This window comes from Pyrus communis, chromosome 7 (assembly GCF_963583255.1).
Source record: "Pyrus communis chromosome 7, drPyrComm1.1, whole genome shotgun sequence".
Lineage (NCBI taxonomy): Eukaryota > Viridiplantae > Streptophyta > Magnoliopsida > Rosales > Rosaceae > Pyrus > Pyrus communis.
This window is the reverse complement of record NC_084809.1, coordinates 22,925,355-22,949,952: the sequence shown is the minus strand read 5'-3', so window position 1 is coordinate 22,949,952 and position 24,598 is coordinate 22,925,355. Positions and strand designations below refer to the sequence as shown.

At 36.9% G+C, this 24,598-nt stretch overlaps 1 protein-coding gene across 1 annotated transcript; it reads left to right on the top strand.

Moving 5' to 3' along the window:
• The first annotated feature begins 22,412 nt into the window (after positions 1-22,412).
• LOC137740273 (E3 ubiquitin-protein ligase RSL1-like) lies at positions 22,413-24,184 on the top strand. The gene is made up of 2 exons (XM_068480124.1): positions 22,413-23,345; positions 23,914-24,184. The coding sequence occupies exons 1-2, from the start codon at positions 22,462-22,464 to the stop codon at positions 23,978-23,980; spliced, it is 951 nt and encodes a 316-aa protein (XP_068336225.1). The 5' UTR covers positions 22,413-22,461; the 3' UTR covers positions 23,981-24,184.
• The last annotated feature ends 414 nt before the right edge of the window (positions 24,185-24,598 follow it).

Here is a 24,598-nt window from a genome sequence, read left to right as displayed (position 1 = left end):
TAAAAGTGTGGCTATTAAGAAGTAGAAGATTAATGAGAGAAGAGAAAGTACTTCACATTCGGAACATGAATAAAATATAGATCTCTGTGAAAGTAGATAATACTTATTTTCTCATATGAACTACCAAAGAAATTGGAAAACCAAAGATTTTCTTTACATTCCAATTTGAATAAGGAACTTAATTCCGTCACTATAAGAAATGGATGAATGTTTTGTTTGACAAAACATTGTTCTTTATTAATGAATGATTAGATTATTGTAATCTGATTGATTGTCTGTATATTAGAGATGGTGTGGTAATGTTAATTGTTTAGAATATAACGATGCTTAAAACCAAAAAGTTTGCAAGGTGGTGACTAATCCCACTGAGGTGTGACACCTATAAAACATAAATTACAAGTTGGTCATAGATGGATGCTTAGGATCGTTAGACCTAGATCCAATGCCTTCTAGTTTAAATTGTATAGAAGCGAAATGTTCGAATCTTTATTCTTTTGAAAAGAAGAAAGAATCACAAAGTTGTTGAGGTTAATTCACTTACATGTTAGTGGCACTTGCCACGACATAATACTACTCATGTTGTATGACATTCACCAAAGATCGCTCTCAGTTGGACTATCATTTATTTTTAATAAACACAAGTCCAAATACTTTGCAAAAGGTTTCAAAGAATTCAAGAATGTAAGTTGATGAGTAAGACGTCTAAAGTATTTATCTCCTTAGATTTGATCCAATGAAAAATAACACTTTAGAAGAGTTTCCTTGAAAGATATCAAGGAAAGTAGCATCATAAGATAATGGATTTCTCCATTGGTAGAAGAACGAACTCGAATAAGATGTAGTTCATTGGATGTTATCAATTACCCATATATAGGATATATGCTTGTAAGACAATAGGATTGTCAATTAGAATATCTTCCAAAATTTTCATGACTCCATAGGATGTAGTTGGAAAGAAAGAGAAGTCTTAATCGTGTTAAGATTTGGGGTTGTGTGCTAATAAGCAATATTTGTTTGAGAACAATCTTGTGGGATATCCTTAAATTAACCTTTGGATATCACTTCTATAAACCAACTAACAAATGTTATTTGTTGGGTAGTTCATTGTAATCCTATAATAGGATTTGCCTAAGATAAAGCAAATGAACAAGAGATAAAACTCAAAGAATTGGTTCTTTGAGAGACAAGATGATAATCAACAAATATAACAACCTAGTTCCTACACCACTAGCTCCAAGGTAGTCGAGAAGGATCTATAAACTGTCTTAGTTGAATGGTTTGAACTTTATGACTATGTCATAGAGTTACACAACTTAATTTGAAAGAAATAAGAATGAAAATCCTTATGACTACATTGAGTGTATATACAACATATACTCAAGGAAATGGTATAATACCATTTAACCCGAAATAGTGAAACCTTCATAGCTAATTGGTAGCTTAAGGTAACTACAATCAATGAGATTGGTTGACTTGGAAGAAACCATCTTTGATGTAGTCTTGGTTTCTATTAATTCGAAGATTGTTAGCTACAACTAAATGGTGATTCAATGTTTGGACATAATATGGGTTTCCGAAACCATCATGAATCACAAGACATACAAGTTGTCTAAGACTAGGAATCACAAGACATACAAGTTGTAGAGATCCATCCATCATGAATCTTAGCAAGCTAGTGGGAGCTATAAGCGTCTTATGAAAGAAAGATCAGATCGTTTGATTTCTCATAAAGATGTAACTGAATCTTTTGTATACTAGGTTTACAAAAGATTAGTGGGAGTTAATCATATTCCTAAATTTGAACTTATTTATGATATATTAATTTTGGAAACGAAAGGAATTCTTCTTCGTTAAAGTTATGACTTTAAACATTCTATAATGATTAAATATATATGGGAGACGTAGTTTATATACATGGGATGGAAATCTATAATGATAGATTTCAAAATATAATTGGATTATCTTAATCCCTATTGATAGACGATAGATGTAGGAAGTTTCTCGAATGATAAACTTCAAATGGAAGGACAATTCCAATCAGACTGGGAAATTGCTCTTCTAAAAGGGAATGTACCCTTTTGACTCCTAAAGAAGCATAATGCATAAATAGAATCCTTTATGCATACGAAGAAAGGTGATTTATGTATTTCATATTGTATGAAAAACAATGATATGAATTGTACCAAGATCGGTACAAGATTATATCAGTGCAAGCCCAGGATTAGAACCATGACAACTGTCAGTCCTTAAGTATTTAAGAAATACTAAAGGATATATTCCTCAAGAATGAGGAAGAATTAGAGTAACACAATGGAAGCATAAATATATTAGATTATGAATCTAATATCGTATCCATCATTGGATGTCTCTTCATTATGAATGAAGAGATAATTGGATATCTCTTTATTATGACTAAAGAGATATTTGAGTGGAAACGTTAAAAGTAATGACTTTAGTGTGTTCCATCATGCAAAATATATCGCCATATAGAAGCTGACAACAATGTTGTTTAGATGGGAAAGTTCATGTATAAATTCTCCATTCGGTTCCAACCAGAAAATGTCTCTAATGTACCCACACTATGACACTAATGGGGCGATAGCTCAAGCCAAGGAATCAAGGTCTCATCAAGATCTGAACTCAAATGAGAGGCTGAACCACATGATTGAGAATCATGTATAATGGTGATGTCATTATTATCAAGGTTACTTCCATGGATAACATATAGACATCCATTGTCTAGGCCTACCACTTAGCCATTTTTGAAATGAATTCAAAAAAGGTATCATCACTGACCAAGCTGATTGGCTCTAGTGCAAGTGGGAGATTGTTGGAAATGTGCCCTAAAGCCAATCATATGATGATACTTTACGGACATTTCACATGTTAAACTAATCTAGTTTAATATAAAGGGCAAAGATTATTGTTTAAAGCCGTCTCATATAAATATTATATGCTTAAACGATAAGTCCAAGGAATATGTAATTGGGAGAATGTGATCTAAAGAAGTTAGATTCATGAGACCATTCTCTTTCCTATAGATATCCTAAATGTTCCTAATCATAGGATTGCCAATTGGGCATTGACAATCCATTAAGATCAGTACGTGCTGTGTCTTCTCTTAGAGAGAGCGGTTGGTCTCGAGTCATTGGTGTGACTGATACCAAGACAAACATGTAGGTGCTCAATAAAGAATGAGTCCATTGAACGCGATCAACAAGGAGTTCTCATACTCATGTCACATGAGAACTCACGGTTAGGATAATGCAAAGTAGTCCTTTGACCTGAGGTATCACAGTTTTCTTGTGGTTAGGTCCTTGATCTCTGACTATGTCAAAGTCACTTCGTCAAAGGGTGTCCATGACATAGTTGGGGTTAAGCCACTTAGCCATAGAGGCAAGTGAATGCACAACAAGGGATCTCTAACCTTCAAACCGTTTGAGGGAGAATACTCTATGATATGATTAAAAATCTCTAGCCAAACTATGAATGAAATTTAGGAAGTCGTTCCAAATCACATTCAAGGTAATCATATAAGTAAAAGAATCACATTGGATAGTAGACATCAATAAACTATCAAACCAAACAATGTGGTCAAGAGTATTGTATTAGAGAAAGACCGTATTACATTGTAATCCTAAACTGAATAGGTTCTCCACCTCTTCTGATTAGCTTGGGTAGCCATGATATACTGCTAGGTGTCACTCATGGTTTGTGGAATCCCTAAAGATGTATAATCACTAAAGGGAGAATTGAAAATATGTTTCAATTCACAATCGATTTGAAGAGTTCTACTCGCCCATTGCCTCGCTAAAAAGAACCTAATGGATCGTACACCATGTAAGGTAGAGATTGAAGAAACAATGGAGATGAGTAAGGATAATTAAATGGTTTAATTATTTATGGCTAGGATTAATTAATCAAATAAATAAGTTCGTTTTAGCTTTTGAGTAATTATACGACCTCAAGGCCCATTGGGCTTAGAATTGTCAAGCCCATTAACTTAAGTTGTATGACAACTTATGACTTAAGACTCAAAAGAGCCAAACAGGCCAAAGCCTTTAGAAGGCCGGCCATATTGTAAATCAATGGGTTTTGGTTCTTTTTGTCACTCAAGTGAAGTGACTATATAAAGGACTTTATAGCCAAAAGTTCATAAGGGTTTTTCTAGAGAGAAAAGATGAGAACACAAAGCTCTCTCTTCTCTTAGAAAAAAGAAAAAAAAAAAGAAAAATGTACTTGGAGTTTTCAAACTTTGAGGGTTGTATGATAACCATTTCATTTTTAGTTTTTTGGTTTCATTTATTTGAAAACTAAAAAACTAAAAACTTGATTAGTAAAGAAAATTACTCTTGTGATGACAGCATAATTAGATTTTTATAGTGCTAATAGTAATTTCATTTTTTTTTTAATTTCAAATTTTTGTTTTTATATTTGTAGATAAAATTGGCTCCTTTAATTTAATCAATGTACAAATATTTAGTTTCCATATAACAATGATAACTGTGCTTTATTGAGGAACATTGATAATTCTAGGGAGACCAACTTTTTTAAACCAACTAATGTGGTTGTTGGAGAAATTTTTCCAGGTTCCCACAACTCCACATCATATATGTTTTAGTGACATTTCAAAATTTTAACATAGTTGACCACCTGGGCGGCTCTGTTGATTTTTTAGGGTTGACCGTTGACTTTTTACGAAAATTACCCGAAACCCTTCTTAGCATACTTCGTCTCCCTAATTCCAAATCCACATTCTGTTTTCCCAAATTTAATTGTTTTACTAATGGGTCCCAATATTATGCTTAGGTGCAATTACTATCAGAGACTCCAGCTTTCTTAGTTAAACGGTGTGACCTCGCAATTATCTGTGAGTGGGTCTTTTCTTTTATATAGTATATATATTTGTTTAGTTTCCATATATACATCTAATAACGAAGTTTCTATGTGATTTTCATAATTAAATTAATGTTTATAAGAAATGTCGTAATGTTGAGAATTAGGAAAGCATTATAATCCTACGGGATGCACATATATGTGTACTATTTCAAGATGCCTTAATTATATTTGCGGCCATGAATGATATTATGTTGACTAGAATTATCGAAACACTGTGGCATGACTATATTTATGTTATTTGTTCATCGTGTACTGCACCTGTGTTAGTACTCGCTTAAGGCCAAGCACCAGTCTTTCATGTGTGTGTTCACGTCACACCGTACACTCACTTTGGATCCATTGTAGGTGCCAATCATGTCCTAGATTGCTATAGGTAATTAGGACTCGTATGTGATGCGCATATCGCCAATCTTCACATGATTGTGGTACTAGCGCATAAATCATTATTACACCCAGTCATGTTCGTGTCAAAATACCTCTACATGAACTCGTGTGTCAGCATGTGTAGATAAGCACTCAGTATAATATGTTTGTTCATGCGCGATTATGTGATTACCGGATGTTAGATGTTTATTTACGAAATATTGTGATGTATTGAATTCTTGAGATATTGCAGGCTACGGTAAGTATTGTCATACTACATGTAGTATGTATATTTTGGAAACTATACTTGTTTTACGGCGAAGGGTTATTACGTTTTTGAAAAGGTTTTACAAAGCTTTATTTTTAGGCCCACTCACCCTTGTTTTCCGCTCCTCCAGGTTTTAGTGGCAGAGTTCTTGTGTCGACGAAGATTCCTGGCAAAGTTGGTATCGAAGATCACTTCCAATGGTATATTTCTTATTCTAATTTATTGTACGTGTGAAATGGGTTCATTTCTGCTCACAAGCACACTTTTATATTTAGGCACTTTTAGGTTTAAATTTAGTCACATTTTCCATATCACTGATAGGAGCATATTTAGGCGACTTACTTAGCTTGTTTTCGTGCATTTATATTGTTAATTCATAGTTGTTTTTGGCGTTTAAGCCATTTTCGTGTGTTTTTAGGTTCATGTGGCTAAGGAAGCAAAAAGATGCATTTTGGAGCATTTTGGAGCAAAATTGGACTTGGAAGGGATAACTTATACTTGGAGCAAAAGGAATGGACGAAATTGAAGAGTTGATGTCACAAGGATTCCTACTTGAAGTAGCCACACACCTTCCACATTTCAGCCACATGCACTTGTTCCTCCATCATTGCACCAACAACAACCTTGCCATGCACTCCCTTTAATTAATTCAATCTAGCTGTCATTCACATGCATTTCATTCATCATTTCTACCCCCACATGTCCTTTTAATCATTCAAACATGCACTCCCTTTAATCACATGCATAAATCAGCCACACGCATCTCCCATCACCATATCAGATTTCCATCATATTCACATGCATTCCATCCTTTAAAACATTGCACATGCACTCCCTTTAATTAATTAAGCCACATGCACTCCCATCCATTTCATCATTGCAGCCAACACATGCTTTCACATGCATTTTCAGATTGTCCCCTTGCACATGAAGCCACATATTCATTGCACATGCAATTCCAACCCACATGCATCCTTTAATCATTCAAACATGCAGCCACATTCCCTCCTAGCTGTCATGTTCCCCCCCATTTCACCTATAAATAAGCATCCATTGCATTCATTCTCATTCATTCTTCCACATTTCAAAAAATCATCCATTCACACCAAGAAACATCCCCTTGGCCGTGAGTTTCCCTACAAATCCAAACACCACTCCTCTTCCATTTCCATCACTCCCCAAACCATTCACACCATCAAACTATCCTTAGACCTTGTGCTACAATAAAGAGGAAGAGAAGAGGGCCTAAACGTTCATACAATTCAAGTTTGAGTTGTTGGAATGTTTAGGTGTTTCTTTGATTTCAATGTTTAAATTCAATTCTCTTTGTTTTGTATGTTTGAGGAATGGAAGAAAAGAGTGCTTAAACGTTCATACAATTCAAGTTTGAGTTGTTGGAATGTTTAGGTGTTTCTTTGATTTCAATGTTATGAAGAACTAAACCCCCCTTAGCTAGGGGGTGATTCGAAATATATGTTTATACTTGCATTTTGATTTGATTACTTCTAATTACGTTTCATAAGTTGTGAATTCAATTTGTTTAACTGTTTTATTGATAACCTATTTATGTATGTTTATTGAGAGTGCACGCTTAATTTTCATGCATAAATATGACGCTAGAATATAAGTGAGTTTCACCTAATAGTTATGAACTTATATTCACAAGTAGTGGAGGTTGCTTATAAACAATCGCGTTAAATAAATTCTTGGCATAAGTTTCATGCAATCATAGTAACGAATGCCTCGTCAACACTTATAGTTTTCAAAGAACTTAATGATTCTTGCTTGTATCTCTATTATGCAATTCATGTAGGGAACTTGTGGGGAATGCTTTGGGTTGTCGTATGCAATCATCCAATTCATTAACTTAAGGAAAACTTGACGGTTAATTTAAGCGGACCTAATTAACTTGGAGCGTTGAGAATTCATGGTTTATTGAAATGCAATTGGAAATCGTTTTATTATGCAAGTATAACATATGTGGAGATGAACCCCGTAGCTAACTTTCCATCCATTCTATTTCATCACATTCATATTTACATTTTGCTTTAAATTACAATTTGTTCATTTAGTTTAATTTCGTCCAAATTTCAATCCCCCTTTACTTTAATGTCAAATTAGTTAGAAAGTGTCTTAGTTTGTGTTTATAAGTGTTTTGATTCAATTTGTTGCACAAATTCGTCCAAATTCACCAAAGTGCTCAAAACTGCCCAGAAAGTGTTTTTAAGGCAGTTTTGAGTGTTTTGGGTGATGTTTGAGTCTTTTGGTTTGTTTTAGTGTTTTAAAGTTTAGTTTTACATTCTTTGAGTCTAGTTTAGTGTTTTATATTACGTTTTTACGTTTTCGAGTCAGTTTCCAAGTGATTAACAATCCCTCCTAATCCCCGGTCCAGAACGATCCCTACTTATACTTATACTACAATTTGACAAAAAGAGGGTTTAATTTGTGTGCGTATAAATCTCGCATCAAATTTTGGTGCCGTTGCCGAGGATTAGTAAATTTGCTAATCTCTTGGATTGTTTGTTTCTGTTATGTATTTTAGTTTTAGTTTTTGATTTGTGTTTTGTTTGTTGATTTCAAGTACTAGAGAAGAACAACATGGCACTTGATAATGCTTCTCTTTTGTCACAGCTCATGGAAAGGTCCCAAATGCAACGCATTGATATATTTGATCTTCAATCAAGGAATAACGTGTTTTCCAATACTTACAATTCGGATTAGAGTGATCATTCAAACTCTATGTGGTGGGAACCTCAACATGTTCAACAAGAAGGATATTGGCAGCCACCACAACCTCATATTCAATATGCCCAACCAAACTCAAGTTCGTCAATAGATTATAATCAAAAGCTTAATGAATTAATTTGTTTGGTGCAGGGCTCACAAAATCAAGACAATGAGGCTCAACAAGAAGGATATTGGCAGCCATATGAGGAGTTCTATTCAACGCCTATGCAGCCACCACAAAGGTTGGACCACTTGGAAAAGCAAATTGGGCAGATCGCGGAGTTCGTAGGACAGTTTCGAGACCAAGGCGAACTCCCTAGTTCAACCATTGCAAATCCGAAGGGAGAATTTGAAACTGCCAAGGAAATCATGTTGAGAAGTGACAAGGAGGTGGGAACGGACCCTCAACCATCAAAATCAAATCAAAAGGAAGAGGAATACACCCAACCCACGGCAAGGGTGGAAACATCTTTGCCGGAGGCACCTATTGCTTCTACGCCATCTAATTCAAGTAAGGTTGTTCCAAATTTAATTAGTTCTAACCCCATTCCACCTAATATCCCTATTCCTTGCAGGTTCATGAATTCCAAGGAAGAAGAAAGTGAAAAAGGCATCTTGGAAGCACTTCCAAAGGTGCAAAGTATGGAATTTCATGAATTCATCAAAGAAGATATACTTGAGACAACAATTCCCAAAGAAGTTGGATTTTATGACACGGGACAAGTCATAACTTTCGAAGGGGTGTTTATTCTTGAGTTCTTATTGGATCACATAAGTAAGCCGCCTCCTCAAATTTCAACTTTCTTTTATACTAATATGTTGTTAATGATTCAGGCATCCAATCTTGAATTTAAACTATTACCGGATCATTTCAAGTATCACCGTCCATTCAAAGATAAATTCCATGCCGTTTGATTTGATTTAGAAAAAAAAAAAAAAAAGAAAAAAGAAAAAAAAAATAAAGCAGATGTAGCCTTCACAGAGGTTGTTTGCTTGAAGCCCCACTACGTGGCAATACTCTTGAAGCGGAAGGCGTAGGAGCAGAAGACATCGGAACGGAAGGTATCGGAGCAGAAGACATAGGAGCGGAAGGCATCGGAGCGGGAGTCATCGGAGCTAAAGCATTCCAGGCCTCAATACTTGGCCAAACGCTGGATGACCCAGGAAAAAGGTGCCTCTAGAGATAAGCCGCAAGCCTTTGACGGTCACCTTGAATCCGCCCTTCAGATTCTTGCAGCTCATCAAGCTTCTTCTTCATGCCCGACGAATAGTTATTTGCAAGCACATGCAAACTTCTATTCTCGTACTTAAGCTGCTGGATCTCTTGCTTAAGACTTTCCACCTCTGCCATCAATGATTCCAGCTGACGGGAGCGGGCAAGCAGGCGTTGGCCCATGTTGGACACAGAACTCGCACACTGAACACTAAGTACGAGGGACTCTTGAACGGCCAACTCATCGGACCGTCCTGACAGCAGCCTACTATCTTTTGGAGTGAGGAGGTTCCTAGCTACTATTGTAGCTGTTGTGGCGTCTTGCATCACAGAGTCTTCACCTGTAAGAAGACCGTTAGAAGATAAGAAAGAAGGGCGCCATACGTTACCTTGACGCGGCGCGCCCGTATCACTGCTGAGACTCAATTCTAAGCTAAGGTTCGATGGGTTTGCCATTTTTCAAAAGTGTTCAAAGAGAAGGGGTGGATGGAGTTAAATTTCAAAGGGCCGGAGACGATGTTCAAGAATGAGAAATCTTCAGAGTGTGTATGTTGTGGTGATCGATAGCTCAATAAAAAAGCCAAGGCGACGCGTCCACCGATTCAAAAAGCCGGAATTTCCGGCGTAAGTTAGGCGACGCTTTCTCGGCTTTTCAGAAGACGCGTTCAACTTTGTCAAAAGATTTCTTCTTTTCAGACAACACGTGGAGGCCATCATCGCAACTACACATCTTTAGCCGACAAGCGCAAAGTTCGGCGACGCTTTCTCTGCTTTTCAGAAAACGCGTGCAGCTTTGTCAAAAGGAGCCGCATCCGCACTACTACGTGTCGTTCAGAAAACAAAGGGGCGCCTGCTCAGAAATTGAAGGGGAGTCGTTCAGAAATCGAAGGGGCGTCGTTCAGAAATCGAAGAGGCGCCACTATTTCAAAAAGCCGGATTTGCGGGATCAAAACGTTTGTTGACAAGGGTAAAAGAACAGTACCACCACTTGATATTATCTCTATATATGTCGACTTTCGTCTTTTATGGCAAGGCAAACCTGAAGAAAATGCCCAACTCTCCCTCACCTCTGAAGGCGCACTCCCAGCAAAGCCTTTCGAAATACTCAATTCTTTCTTCTTCCCCAAAGATGATACCAGATACCTGGAGTACAGATGACCCAGGAGGAAACGGCGGATTGAAGTGTGCTGATTCATTCACCGCTTCTTCAAAAGCAAAGGTATCTCATATCATCAAGGTCAAAAGCAAAAGTATCTCATATCATGCTCTTTCCCTGTCTTTTTCTTTGTCCTTGTTCTTACTCGCATGGCAAAGTAAAAGAAGCAATCAGCCGGCACTTGGAGTCAGTCTTCCGATCTGGAGCCAACTGCCTGGAATCTATTCCTGATTGCTTACCTAGTGTTGCTCTCGAGTAGTCATCTTCAACGGTTGATACACTTCCAGAGAAGGGACCACTTCTGCAAAGGGGAGCGAGTAAGGCAAGTGAAAATGATACATTGAAGCATGTGGAGACAAACTTAGGCTGAGTTATCCTCCAACCCTTTTCAATACGAATTGGAAAGATTGAACAAAGAAACAGACCAAAGGAGTAAGCTCAGACCTTCGGGGGAGACCAAAAGAATCCTGCTGCCCAGTTCAAGAGTAGCACAAAGGAAAATCAACGATGGGCGGAAACCAGTTCAAGAGTAAGCCTGTGGAATCACAAAGATCAAAGCCTCAATGCAATCACCAAGGAGAAGAGGGAATTTACACTCCATAACCAGATTTGCGTCCCTAAACTCTTCTCTTTGTTAATTACATTCTGCCATGTTTACTATGTTTAAGTGCTTTTTGTGCGTTTACTTATGTTTTGTGTGAATCTATGCTTAAAACATTGAGGACAATGTTTGATTTAAGTGTAGGGGGGTAACTAAGTATGTTGATGCAAATTCGTTGGATTTTATCACCCATAACTTCAAATGTTGTTCCTTACTGTTTTAAGGTGTTTTTAAGTTGTTTTAGAGCGTTTTAGTATGTTTTGTTTTTATAACTCCGAAAATCACATAAAAATTTGAAAAACATGTTTTAAAAAGCCTAAAAAGAGTGTTTTGAGTCGTTTTTGTGTGTTTGTGTCTTAGGGTACCTTCCAAGACAATGATAAGGATTTGGTTTGTAATTGCATGACGGTTAAAAAGAGTTATAAACATAGAGAAAAGTTTGATTTACTCTTGGTATATGCTTGGATATGGTTATAATGTATGACTTCACATGCAATCATAAAAGAAAAATTCGTTTTTGTAACATGCTTGAAGGAAGGAACTCAAACAAACGCTACAACCCTGTGAAACTCGAGCCATTACCTTCTTTGGAGAGTTATTTTCTGTGATTCTTTGTTTTCTAAAGTTGTTGCATGATCTCATTATTCCTTGCTTGGTTGCTACTTAGAATGCAATTGTATCATGATAGAACTAAATGCTAGAACTTATGTTCGTTTCATTCAAAGCATGACATTGAATTGCATAACATATATCAAGATGAAGTTGTGTAGTTGCCACCATAGCCAAATAGCCTTACTTCCCATATTTCGTATTTGTTGTAAGTTTTAACCCCGTTGAACCTTGTTTAGCCTTTATTCTTTGTTTAACCACATTATCCTCACCTAGCCTAGTATAGGACAGTCCACACCCTTGTTCTTAAAAGATAGTGAGCATGACTTAAATGAATTCCTTTTGAGTACATTATGAAAGAAAATGAGTGTGGGGGAGAGAATGTTTTGTTCTTAAGTGTTTATGTATGTTTTGAGAGTCAAAAGAAAAGAAAAAAAAATTGTGAAAAACATATGAAAAAGAAAAACAGAAAAGAAAAGAAAGAAAGGAAAAAGAGCTTGTTCCCCCTTGTTGTTCAAAAGATTGAGTTTTCATTCAAAAGTGAATTCTACGTTAATTCAAATGCTTTGCTCACTATTGCTTTAAGAATGTTTGTTTATCCTTCACCTTTCATTGTTAGCCAATACCCTAGCCCCGTTACACCCCTTTGACTTCTATCTTGATCGTTATGTGTTCAATAATGTGGAGTTTGAAATTGATATGAGCTTATGGAATCACTGGTTCTCGTTCTAAGTAGTGGCATTCCATTCATGAGATCATATCTAAACATGCTTATTAACTCCAGAAATTGCTTCCTTTGAAATACATATATGTGAGTGTTCGTTTTTATGTTTACATCAATCTTCTCACATATAACTAGTTTAGGGTGTGTAGTCAGAAAATCTGAGTGAAAATTGAGAGCATATATTGTAAGGAATTGAGCAAATTCTCTAAGGCATGATACTACATTCAAAATATAGTTTTAAATGCTTAATTGTGAATTAGTATGTGGTGACTATGATTAAATATGTACTTAAGTGTAAAGATAACCAAAATCTGTGGGAATAATGATTTTTAACATGTCATGTGCATTGGAAATCCCTGAGACGATTGTTGGAAGGTGTAGGTTGTGTTTTGTTCGTTTTGTTTTGTTTTTGGTTTCTTTTGTTTTGTTTTGCTCGAGGACTAACAAAAGCTAAGTGTGGGGGAATTTGATAGGAGCATATTTAGGCGACTTACTTAGCTTGTTTTCGTGCATTTATATTGTTAATTCATAGTTGTTTTTGGCGTTTAAGCCATTTTCGTGTGTTTTTAGGTTCATGTGGCTAAGGAAGCAAAAAGATGCATTTTGGAGCATTTTGGAGCAAAATTGGACTTGGAAGGGATAACTTATACTTGGAGCAAAAGGAATGGACGAAATTGAAGAGTTGATGTCACAAGGATTCCTACTTGAAGTAGCCACACACCTTCCACATTTCAGCCACATGCACTTGTTCCTCCATCATTGCACCAACAACAACCTTGCCATGCACTCCCTTTAATTAATTCAATCTAGCTGTCATTCACATGCATTTCATTCATCATTTCTACCCCCACATGTCCCTTTAATCATTCAAACATGCACTCCCTTTAATCACATGCATAAATCAGCCACACGCATCTCCCATCACCATATCAGATTTCCATCATATTCACATGCATTCCATCCTTTAAAACATTGCACATGCACTCCCTTTAATTAATTAAGCCACATGCACTCCCATCCATTTCATCATTGCAGCCAACACATGCTTTCACATGCATTTTCAGATTGTCCCCTTGCACATGCAGCCACATATTCATTGCACATGCAATTCCAACCCACATGCATCCTTTAATCATTCAAACATGCAGCCACATTCCCTCCTAGCTGTCATGTTCCCCCCCATTTCACCTATAAATAAGCATCCATTGCATTCATTCTCATTCATTCTTCCACATTTCAAAAAATCATCCATTCACACCAAGAAACATCCCCTTGGCCGTGAGTTTCCCTACAAATCCAAACACCACTCCTCTTCCATTTCCATCACTCCCCAAACCATTCACACCATCAAACTATCCTTAGACCTTGTGCTACAATAAAGAGGAAGAGAAGAGGGCCTAAACGTTCATACAATTCAAGTTTGAGTTGTTGGAATGTTTAGGTGTTTCTTTGATTTCAATGTTTAAATTCAATTCTCTTTGTTTTGTATGTTTGAGGAATGGAAGAAAAGAGTGCTTAAACGTTCATACAATTCAAGTTTGAGTTGTTGGAATGTTTAGGTGTTTCTTTGATTTCAATGTTATGAAGAACTAAACCCCCCTTAGCTAGGGGGTGATTCGAAATATATGTTTATACTTGCATTTTGATTTGATTACTTCTAATTACGTTTCATAAGTTGTGAATTCAATTTGTTTAACTGTTTTATTGATAACCTATTTATGTATGTTTATTGAGAGTGCACGCTTAATTTTCATGCATAAATATGACGCTAGAATATAAGTGAGTTTCACCTAATAGTTATGAACTTATATTCACAAGTAGTGGAGGTTGCTTATAAACAATCGCGTTAAATAAATTCTTGGCATAAGTTTCATGCAATCATAGTAACGAATGCCTCGTCAACACTTATAGTTTTCAAAGAACTTAATGATTCTTGCTTGTATCTCTATTATGCAATTCATGTAGGGAACTTGTGGGGAATGCTTTGGGTTGTCGTATGCAATCATCCAATTCATTAACATAAGGAAAACTTGACGGTTAATTTAAGCGGACCTAATTAACTTGGAGCGTTGAGAATTCATGGTTTATTGAAATGCAATTGGAAATCGTTTTATTATGCAAGTATAACATATGTGGAGATGAACCCCGTAGCTAACTTTCCATCCATTCTATTTCATCACATTCATATTTACATTTTGCTTTAAATTACAATTTGTTCATTTAGTTTAATTTCGTCCAAATTTCAATCCCCCTTTACTTTAATGTCAAATTAGTTAGAAAGTGTCTTAGTTTGTGTTTATAAGTGTTTTGATTCAATTTGTTGCACAAATTCGTCCAAATTCACCAAAGTGCTCAAAACTGCCCAGAAAGTGTTTTTAAGGCAGTTTTGAGTGTTTTGGGTGATGTTTGAGTCTTTTGGTTTGTTTTAGTGTTTTAAAGTTTAGTTTTACATTCTTTGAGTCTAGTTTAGTGTTTTATATTACGTTTTTACGTTTTCGAGTCAGTTTCCAAGTGATTAACAATCCCTCCTAATCCCCGGTCCAGAACGATCCCTACTTATACTTATACTACAATTTGACAAAAAGAGGGTTTAATTTGTGTGCGTATAAATCTCGCATCAATCACTACACCTTATGGCTTCATCATCTTTATGGTGTCGGCCAACACAGCTCGATTCGAAGTCTAGGTGGACATTCCGGGTTGGGGTGTGTCACCTTTAATTTAATCAATGTACAAATATTTAGTTTCCATATAACAATGATAACTGTTCTTTATTAAGGAACATTGATAATTCTAGGGAGACCAACTTTTTAAAACCAAATGATGTGGTTGGTGGATAAATTTTCTAGATTCCAGGAACTCCACATCATATATGTACCAGCCAATAAAATAAAACACTTGGCTACTTTGTTGTGTAATTAAATTTTATTCTACAAATTCTGAAGTTGTGGGCCTGACAAAAAAAATGTCCTCTGTCAAACATTACCTTCTCTACCGTCTCTGGTTCTCATCCTTGAGACATCAATGAAGTATTGCAGTTTAGGAACAATGGTTACTGGTTTAGTTTAAGATTGAAAACAAATTACTTCTTAAATCAACCAAGTTTTAGCCAAGAACATCCGAATTCAAATCATTGTGTGGATCTAAATGATGCTTTTATATAAGCACAAGAGACAAGAAAATGAGATGAAAGAAAAATCCCAAAAAAGTCATATTCTTGAACAATCAGTACCATCAGCTGCCTTGCATTTACCTCCTCAATCCATAGGCTTACATGAAGTGGGAAATTTTTGAAAACCCCCAGAAAAGAAAACCAGGAATAAAAATGTTATGAACTGCATATTTGTGATTGCTTCGCTCACAAGGAGAATAATTAGTTATAGCTAAAGGGTTCAATTGTAAGAGAATCGGGATTGAATTATAATGATTTGGGACCCTTGGGTTTAATGGTAATAGGCCAAGTATTGTAATGAGTTATTTTAACTAGTTTGTTAAAGTTGTACATCTGGCATTCACACACTAGATTGCTAGCTAGTGGCATATCTTTTTCTCTACTTTCATTGTAATGGTTAAATTTTAAATTAATAGAAAATATATATTATAATCTAACTTCATCTTTTTCCTTGCATTGCTGCCAAAGCTTCTTAGCTCAGGTTGATTCCCAGTGAAGGATTGTGATTCTAACATTGGTATCACCCATCTGATTTTGGTTTTCCTTGTGGTGTATGCCCCACCGCAAACCAAACACTCATCTTATCACTATGGATGCATGAGTTTCTGCTCTCGAAAAATTCCTTCGCTACGTTACCCACTCTTATCGATGAGGCTGTGTACAATGTGATCGACACCAAGCTTCTCACCCATCTACAAATTCACCTTCCAGTGTACTTCTAGCAATTTCAGCGTGAACTCCAGTTTAAAGGAAATAGTGAAGGCTCCTCAACCTCCCCCATCACTGAACCTCATTTGCACCAAGATGTTGACCCTATTAACAAACCTCATACTCATATCTGGGTTGGTGGAGGTCCTAATCCTTGTCCACCATGGCAACAATAGATTGATTTTCCCAGATTCTCGAAGGGTGAAGATCCTTTAGCTTGGATTTACAAAGCGGAGCAGTTCTTCAGTTTTTACAACATTACTGATTCTCAGCCAATGTTAACAGCTTCTTTCCATCTCGAAGGGGAGGTATTGTAATGGTTTTGTTGGATGGACTGCATCCATACAACACTAAGTTGGCTAGAGTTCTCCTAAGCTCTCTGTCTTGAGTTTGGACCCTCAGAATTTGATGATAAAGCTGAAGCACTTTTCAAGCTCAAGCAAACGGGTACCCTTCCTGAGTATGTTACTGAATTCTGCCATTTGGCTAATAGAACTCTTGAAATTTGTATGATCTTTCTTAAAGGTTGTTTCATAGGTGGGCTAAAGAAAGAATTGAAATATGATATTAAGCTTTTGAAGCCTACAACTGTGCATGATGCCATTGCTTTTGCAGTGCAATTGGATGTGAAAATTTATGAGTTTAAATCAACCACTTCTAAACCACCTCTCACAGTCAAACCTCACATTACTTTTGCTACCCCTGTGACTCGTACTGTACCTCACCATGGTAACTTAGATATTAAGAAACTGTTTCCAGATGAAATTCAAAAGAAACGAGAACAGGGAGAATGCTGGTTTTGCACTGATAAGTGGTGCATAATGTGGTTTAAACAACTTCTCATGCTTGATGTACTAGAATTTGATGAAATTAAGGTGGAAACACAGGAGGTGTGACCAAAATTGTATAACATGGACCTAAGTGCTTGTGCATTTTATGGCACTCGTAAGGGACAAACATCACAAACCATGAAGGTTGAAGGCTAGATCAATGGACAGTGTGTCAAAATCCTATTGGATTCTGGCAGCACTCATAACTCATTGACTCTAAACTTCTTAAGCAGTGGGGATACCAGGCTCAACACATTGAAACCTTTGAAGTGATGATAGCAGAAGAGGGTAAGGTTCAAAGTTCTGAATGTTGTAAACTTGTTGCTCTTAATCTGGGAGGTTACAATTGCAGTGTGAATTTGTATGCATTACCCTTGGGCAGTTGTGATGTAGTATTAGGGGTACAGCAGTTATCCATAGTGATTCTTGTGCTATGGCACTTTCAATTACTTACAATCAAGATTGTAAAAGATGCTAGACACCAGTCGGGTGGCGAGTAGCAGGTGCTTAGGCGGATTTAACTAAATCCATTATATTTCATGTAAATAAGTGTATGTTTGTACTCAAAATATATATAATTTCATCATAAACTACAAAATAAAATGACACTTATATTATGAAGTATTGGAACATAATGAAAACATGGGGAACAAGCATATAATGTGTGCTCATTTAAGTATTCGACACGTCTCTTATAATTTATTGAAAAAAGATAAAATGCAAAATGAAAGTTATCTATTTTCTACCTAAGTTGCAACCTAAGCAGGTCTGGGCGAGCGCCTCAGCAAGTCCATGTGCCCTTTCTTAATTTTCAACCACCTAGGCATCAATAGGGGTGGTGGCCAGCCGCCTAGTGCCTAGGCGGCGCTAGGTGCGAATTTTTAGAACAGTGCTTACAATGGAGTTCACTAAGGATCTACAAACTTACGAACTAGCTCACAAAGTCACTCCTGAACATACCATTCAAAAGGTTTCATTACAACACTAAGATAAGGAGATCTTTAACTCAAATTTAGGACTGTTCCTATACTCCATCGAGGGGAGAAAAGTTGAGGCATGTCAGTTAAGTGCAAAACAACTTCAAGAGCTTCAGAAGTTTGGAGAATTTGATGATATCTTTGTCTTGCCCACTAAGTTACCTCTACATAGAGCACATGACCATCATATCCCATTGATACATGGAGCTATACCCTATAACATCAGGTCATATCACTATGGTTCATTACAGAAAAGTGAAATTGAGAGGGCAGTTCAGGAATTGCTTGATGCATGATTCATTAAATAGAGTCATAGCCCACTTTCATTTCCTGTCTTGTTGGTAAAAAAGAAGGAAGGCACATGGAAGATGTGCATAGACTATAGGGAACTCAATTCACTCATTCTCAATGATATTCCTCTAATAGATGATCTCCTAGATGAATTGTATAGTGCACTGTATTTCTCCAAGTTGGATTTAAGGTCTGGATATTACCAGATCCTAATGAACTCAGAAGATGTGGAAAAACACAACCTTTAGAACTCATGAAAGGCATTATAATTTCCTTATGATGCCATTTGGGCTCACCAATGCTCCAACAACTTTTCAAAGTCTAATGAATGACTTATTCAAACCTTATCTCAAAAAATTTGTGCTGGTTTTCTTTGATGATATTCTGGTATTTAGCAAGACTGGAAAGATCACTTGAATCACTTGCAGGTTATATTGGAATTCTTAGAGATAACCAGCTCTATCTTAAGAAATCAAAATGCTCATTTGGACAAGCTTCTGTAGAGTATGTAGGGCATATTGTATCCCATGATGGTGTAGCTGCTGACCCTTCTAAGTTGCAGGCAATTCAAGAATGGCCTATTCCCAGAATTGTCACAGAATTGAGAAGGCTTTTGGGACTCACTGGCTACTACAGGAAATTTGTGCCAGGATATGGAAAAATAAGTCAACCTTTGTACAAACTCATAAGGAAAAATGGTTTTGAATGGAATTCAAATGCTACGTTAGCTTTTGAACAACTCAAGTCTATCATGGCCTCACCACAAGTTCTTGCTCTCCCAGATTTTTCTAAAACTTTTGAGTTAGAATGTGATGCATCTGGATGTGGTATTGGTGTTGTTTTAAATCAAGCAAGAAGACCTATAGCTTTCACTAGCCAATCCCTAGGTCCATGAACCAAGCCCTTTCTACATATGAAAGATAATTGATTGCCATAGTACATGGTGTGAAGAAATGACAAAATTATCTCCAAGGAAGACACTTTATTATTAAGACTAATCATAACAATCTCAAGTACTTCTTAAACCAGAGGGCAAACACTCATTTTCAACAGAAATGGGTGTCAAAATTGTTAGGGGTATGACTATGAGATTTAGTACAAGCAAGGGCCTCAAAATGTGGTAGCTAATGCCCTTTCTTGACTTTAGGGTACACCACAGTTATAAGAGTTCCCCATCTCTAATGTAGGCACTGACATAAAATGCACTGCTATTTAATATCCATATTTTGGATGGATGGATGAGCTGAGAAGAAGTAATGAGCAAGATGTGTGGATTGCTGAGAAAAAGAAGGAAGTGATTCAGGCCACCCAAAATGGCTCTGGAAGTTCTACATTGGGCAAGTACTCCATTGATAATGGGTTCTTGTGTTACAAACAGAGAATGGTCTTAAGTTTTTCATCTGATTGGAGAAATAAAATCATGGAGGAGCATCATTCAACTCCTGCTTCTAGACGCCAGGGGATCTTAAAAACCTATCAGAGAATTAAGAAGAGTTTCTATTGGCAAGGAATGAAAAATGACATTAAGAAGTTTGTTGCTGAGTGTGACCCTTGCCAGCAAAACCAAAAACTATCGCACCTTCTGGATTGCTGCAGTCACTACCTATTCTTCATAGGGTGTGGGCTGACATTAACATGGACTTTATAGTAGGCTTGCCTAATTGCAAAGGAAAAATTGTGATATTGGTGATTGAAAGGCTCTCAAAATATGTTCATTTTGTGTCGTTGTCTCATCCTTACACTGCCACTGTAGTAGCATAGCTTTTTGTAGATCACATCTTCAAGTTACATGGTATGCCTAACTCTGTTGTCAGTGATAGAGACCCCATTTTCATCAGTGTATTCTGGAATGAGCTCTTTAAATTGTAGAACTCAAAGTTGTGTATGAGTTCAAGGTACCATCCACAAAGTGATGGTCAAACTGAGCTGATGAAGTGTCTAAAAACCTATCTTAGATGCTTTGTGGGAGGTTAACCAAAGAAGTGGGTTCAATGGCTCTCTTGGGTTGAATGGTGCTTCAATACTTCTTATCACACTTCCTCCAAGTACAGTTCATTCGAGCTAGTTTATGGATATCCTCCACCTCATGTGATTCTCTATGAAATTGGCACTGCAAGAATAAACACTGTGAAGCAAGAGTTAATGGAAAGAGATAGAATCTTATTTGTGCTAAAGAAAAATTTGGAGCTAGCTTAGAATAGGATGAAACAATACAATGACAAGAAGAGAACAGAAAGACACTTCACGGTTGGTGATTTTGTTTACTTGAAGCTGATACCATACTAGTTGCAGACTCTAGCACCCCACAGTTATCACAAGCTACAACCAAGATATTATGAACCTTATGAAGTGCAAGATAAGATTGGAGATGTAGCTTATAAGTTTAAGCTACCAATGGGAACCAAAATTCCTCATGTGTTTCATGTGACTACCTTAAGAAACAGTTGGGTAATCACACCAGTGCTCAAACCATTCTGCCTCAGGTCATGGAAGATGGATTGGCTCAAAATAGTCCAAAAGCTGCGATAGCTAGATGAATTCACAAGAAGGGAAAATATGCAGGTGTGCAAGTTCTGGTGTAGTGGCAAAGATCGGGAGGAGAATGATGCCACTTGGGAGGATTTTGATGAATTCAAGGCCAAGCTTCCTGATTTTTCTCTTTGACCCTTGTGGACAAGGTTTTCTTAAGGAGGGAGTGTTGTTATGAACTGTATATTTGTGATTGCTTCGATCACGAGGAGAATAATTAGTTATAGCTAAAGGGTTAAATTGTAAGAGAATCGGGACTGAATTGTGATGATTTGTTGAAGTTGTACAGCTGACATTCACACGCTGGATTGCTAGCTAGTGGTATATCTCTCTCTCCACTTTCATTGTAACGGTTAGATTTGAATTAATAGAAAAGAAATATTATATCCAACTTCATCTTCTTCCTTGCGTTGCCGCCATAGCTTCTTAGCTCAGGTTGATTCCCAGGTAAGGATTCTGATTCTAACAAAAAAGCTACTGAAATTTAAATAATTAAAGATGGAAGAGGAGACACCGCAGAGCAATTTTCCAGATCCCCTTTTTCCTTCTTTCAGGCCATAAAGAAGAAGACATAATCCAAAAGTTATTGATGGTAGCGAAAGCAAATGGTTGATGGAGTTTCTTTTTTTTTTTTTTTGGGTCATTCTGAGCCCGCCGTTTCAGAATATTTATGAAGCAATTAAATTTCAAAACAGAACAACTACGTGTTTTGTTTTATTGGTGCGGTACAGGTACAACGTGAAGCGACCGGAATCGGGAAAATTTTTTTATTGTTGTTGACGATTGAATTATTGTTTAAATCAATATATTTATTGTATTTTAGTGACACATTATTTGATTTGAAAATTTAATTTAAAATTTCGATCTCTCTAACATTACTGCCACATATAAATTTCCATATACAAATGCTTAATAAAAGATATTAAATGCAATAACTTATATTAAAAATATTTGAACAAAATTAAGTTTTGTTATTTTTATTAGGAAAAAAAGTTTTTTTAGTCGCTGCTGGGCAAAAAAATTGTGAAATTACTTGAATTAAAAGGTAACAAAATTAAGTTTTGTTATTCTAATACAATTGGATAATTATATATACACATATACATATTAGAGAGATATTCCTATCAAAGCAAATGAACGCCCCAAAAGACAGAAACCCCTCGAGGAAGGAAGGAACAGTACTACTAAAGACTAAACTTCCGGAAAGATAAAAACCCCTCCAGCAGATGACCTTCTTAGCTAAGTTCGTTGTAAAAGCAACCCCACTTCCTAGAAAGTCATCCTAAACTTCCCCGATACTTTGTTACCATTAATAAAGTAACCTAAAAACAAAAGTGGTATATATATATATATATATTTTAGGGGAGATTAAGAGTTAACTTGTAGCGTATCATATGGCACAAGTGAACGCAGCCGCGTCCGGTGATCTTCTTCTGAATGTAGATGACTTCTACTTTTCCGCACTCTTTGATGATGAAAATTTTGACGAGTCTGAGCCAGTTTCAGATTCCGCGTACGCCCAAGAGTTGCAGTTCCAAGAGGCTCTAATGTCCTCTTCTGCAATCACCTCCCAATCAATTCACAATGACGGTTCCTCTTCCTCTTCATCATCGACAACAACCCAAGCAACCCAAGCAATCCAATCCCACCCGATCCATGAAATCCTATTCCCAATTCAGGACACGCGAGAGTCCGGCGAATCGTCGTCACCACAACCAGCAACACAAACCCTTTGTGGGATTTGTATTGAGATGAAAGAGGCTGACGAGATGTTTCGAAATGAGGGCTGCGTTCACTCCTTCTGCTCTGACTGCATAACCAAGCATGTGGCATCCAAAATCCAAGCAAACATTCACGTAGTATCGTGCCCCGGCTTGGACTGCAGGGCTGTGCTGGAACCTGATGCTTGTATGCCAATGCTTCCCAAAGAAGTCTTAGAAAGGTGGAATGATGCCCTTTGTGAAGCTATGGTTTTAGGGGCACAAAGACTCTACTGTCCTTTCAGCGACTGCTCAACGGTTTTGATGATCGACAACGAAGATGAGGAGGCTGTAAGAGAGTCCGAGTGTCCCATTTGCCATAGACTGTTCTGTGCACGATGTCAAGTCCCTTGGCATCCAGGAGTTGATTGTGAGGAGTATCGGAGGCTTAACGAGGACGAGCGAGAGAGGGCGGATCTTATGGTTAAGGAACTTGCAAAGGAGAATAAGTGGAAGCGGTGCCCGAGATGCAAATATTATGTGGAGAAGACTGAAGGTTGTTTGCATATTACTTGCAGGTCAGTTTGCTTAATTTGGTATTACCTGCACAAGTATACTAGGCATAGGCGGTTGTTACTTATTTAGGGCATTTTATTTCTAACTGGCATAAAAATCTCATCAGTAATTCTATTTATCATCACAATTCTGGTTTCTCTTGTTGAGAGTATTATCTAACACGATATAATAGCATCAAAGCAGATTAGCCATGAGTTAAACTTGGTGGCGACACGTTTTCTTATGTTTGGTTTGAGTGACTCCACAAATGATGAGGAATGCCGATTGTATAGTACTCTACATCTGAAATGGAAGCCTTGCATTAGTAGTTTTAAAAATCTTAGTCGTCTCCACAAATTGCCAATTAGTTTTCGGTTTGATGCAAATCCTAACACAGGAGTACTTTTATCCTTAAGACGTATTAGATGATGGAATGCGTTTAGTAATGGAATAAGTTTAATGGGTTAAACAGCTAACTAGTTTTGACTGATGATATTGAAAAACTTTATGTAATTGTGGTTAATGTAAGGTTTAAAGATTCTAGATAGATTACTTGGTGGGAGTTGTATTTACTGTATATTGTATCTGCAGGTGCCAATTCCAGTTCTGCTATGGATGTGGAGCAGAATGGACAAGTACTCATGGTGGTTGCCAGTGAGATTAAGTTGCGGAAGGCACTCCGATTGAAGGCGTGTTACATGTTTTATGATGCTAGAACTTTTATTTATTTACAGAATCATCAAAAGTCCAGCAATACAAACGGACTTTTGCTGGTAGATTTGCTTCCTAGATATTTGAGGTTGTGTGATGTGGAACATTGCTTTGAATTCCCTTATTAATGTTATGGAGCTTTCTCTTTTCATTTGTTTTCTTCTTTCAAAGTTGGGTTACAGAGCTTTCTCTTTTCTCTTGTTTTCTTCTTTCAAAGTTGGGTTACATCTTTGATCAAGTTTCACAAAACCCCATCTTGAAAACTTTCCCGGAAAGAGGGCCAAATAAAAAGATATCTGAGAAAATGCCAAGAAAATCCGAGGAGTTGAAAGAAAAAGACTACCCTTTGATGCCATCTGAAGAATAAGAAGAAGAGTCTCTGCTAATGATTGGGAAACAGTGGTAAGGATCAGAAATGAGTATTTCGAAATCCCAGTCGCAACCTCTTCATGGTCTATTGGTGTTCTATTGAGGTTGTATTTTACTATAATTTCATAGAATTTGATTTGGCTGCATAACTGCGTTATTGTGGTTTCGTTTGATTCGTATGAAGTTTTCAATCCTC

What these genes read in the sequence shown, in the direction of transcription:
- LOC137740273 (XM_068480124.1), top strand. Translation starts at nt 22,462, where the DNA reads ATGGCACAAGTGAACGCAGCCGCGTCCGGTGATCTTCTTCTGAATGTA. An exon ending in TGTTTGCATATTACTTGCAG is followed by an intron (nt 23,346 to 23,913) that starts GTCAGTTTGCTT and finishes TTGTATCTGCAG; the next exon opens with GTGCCAATTCCAGTTCTGCT.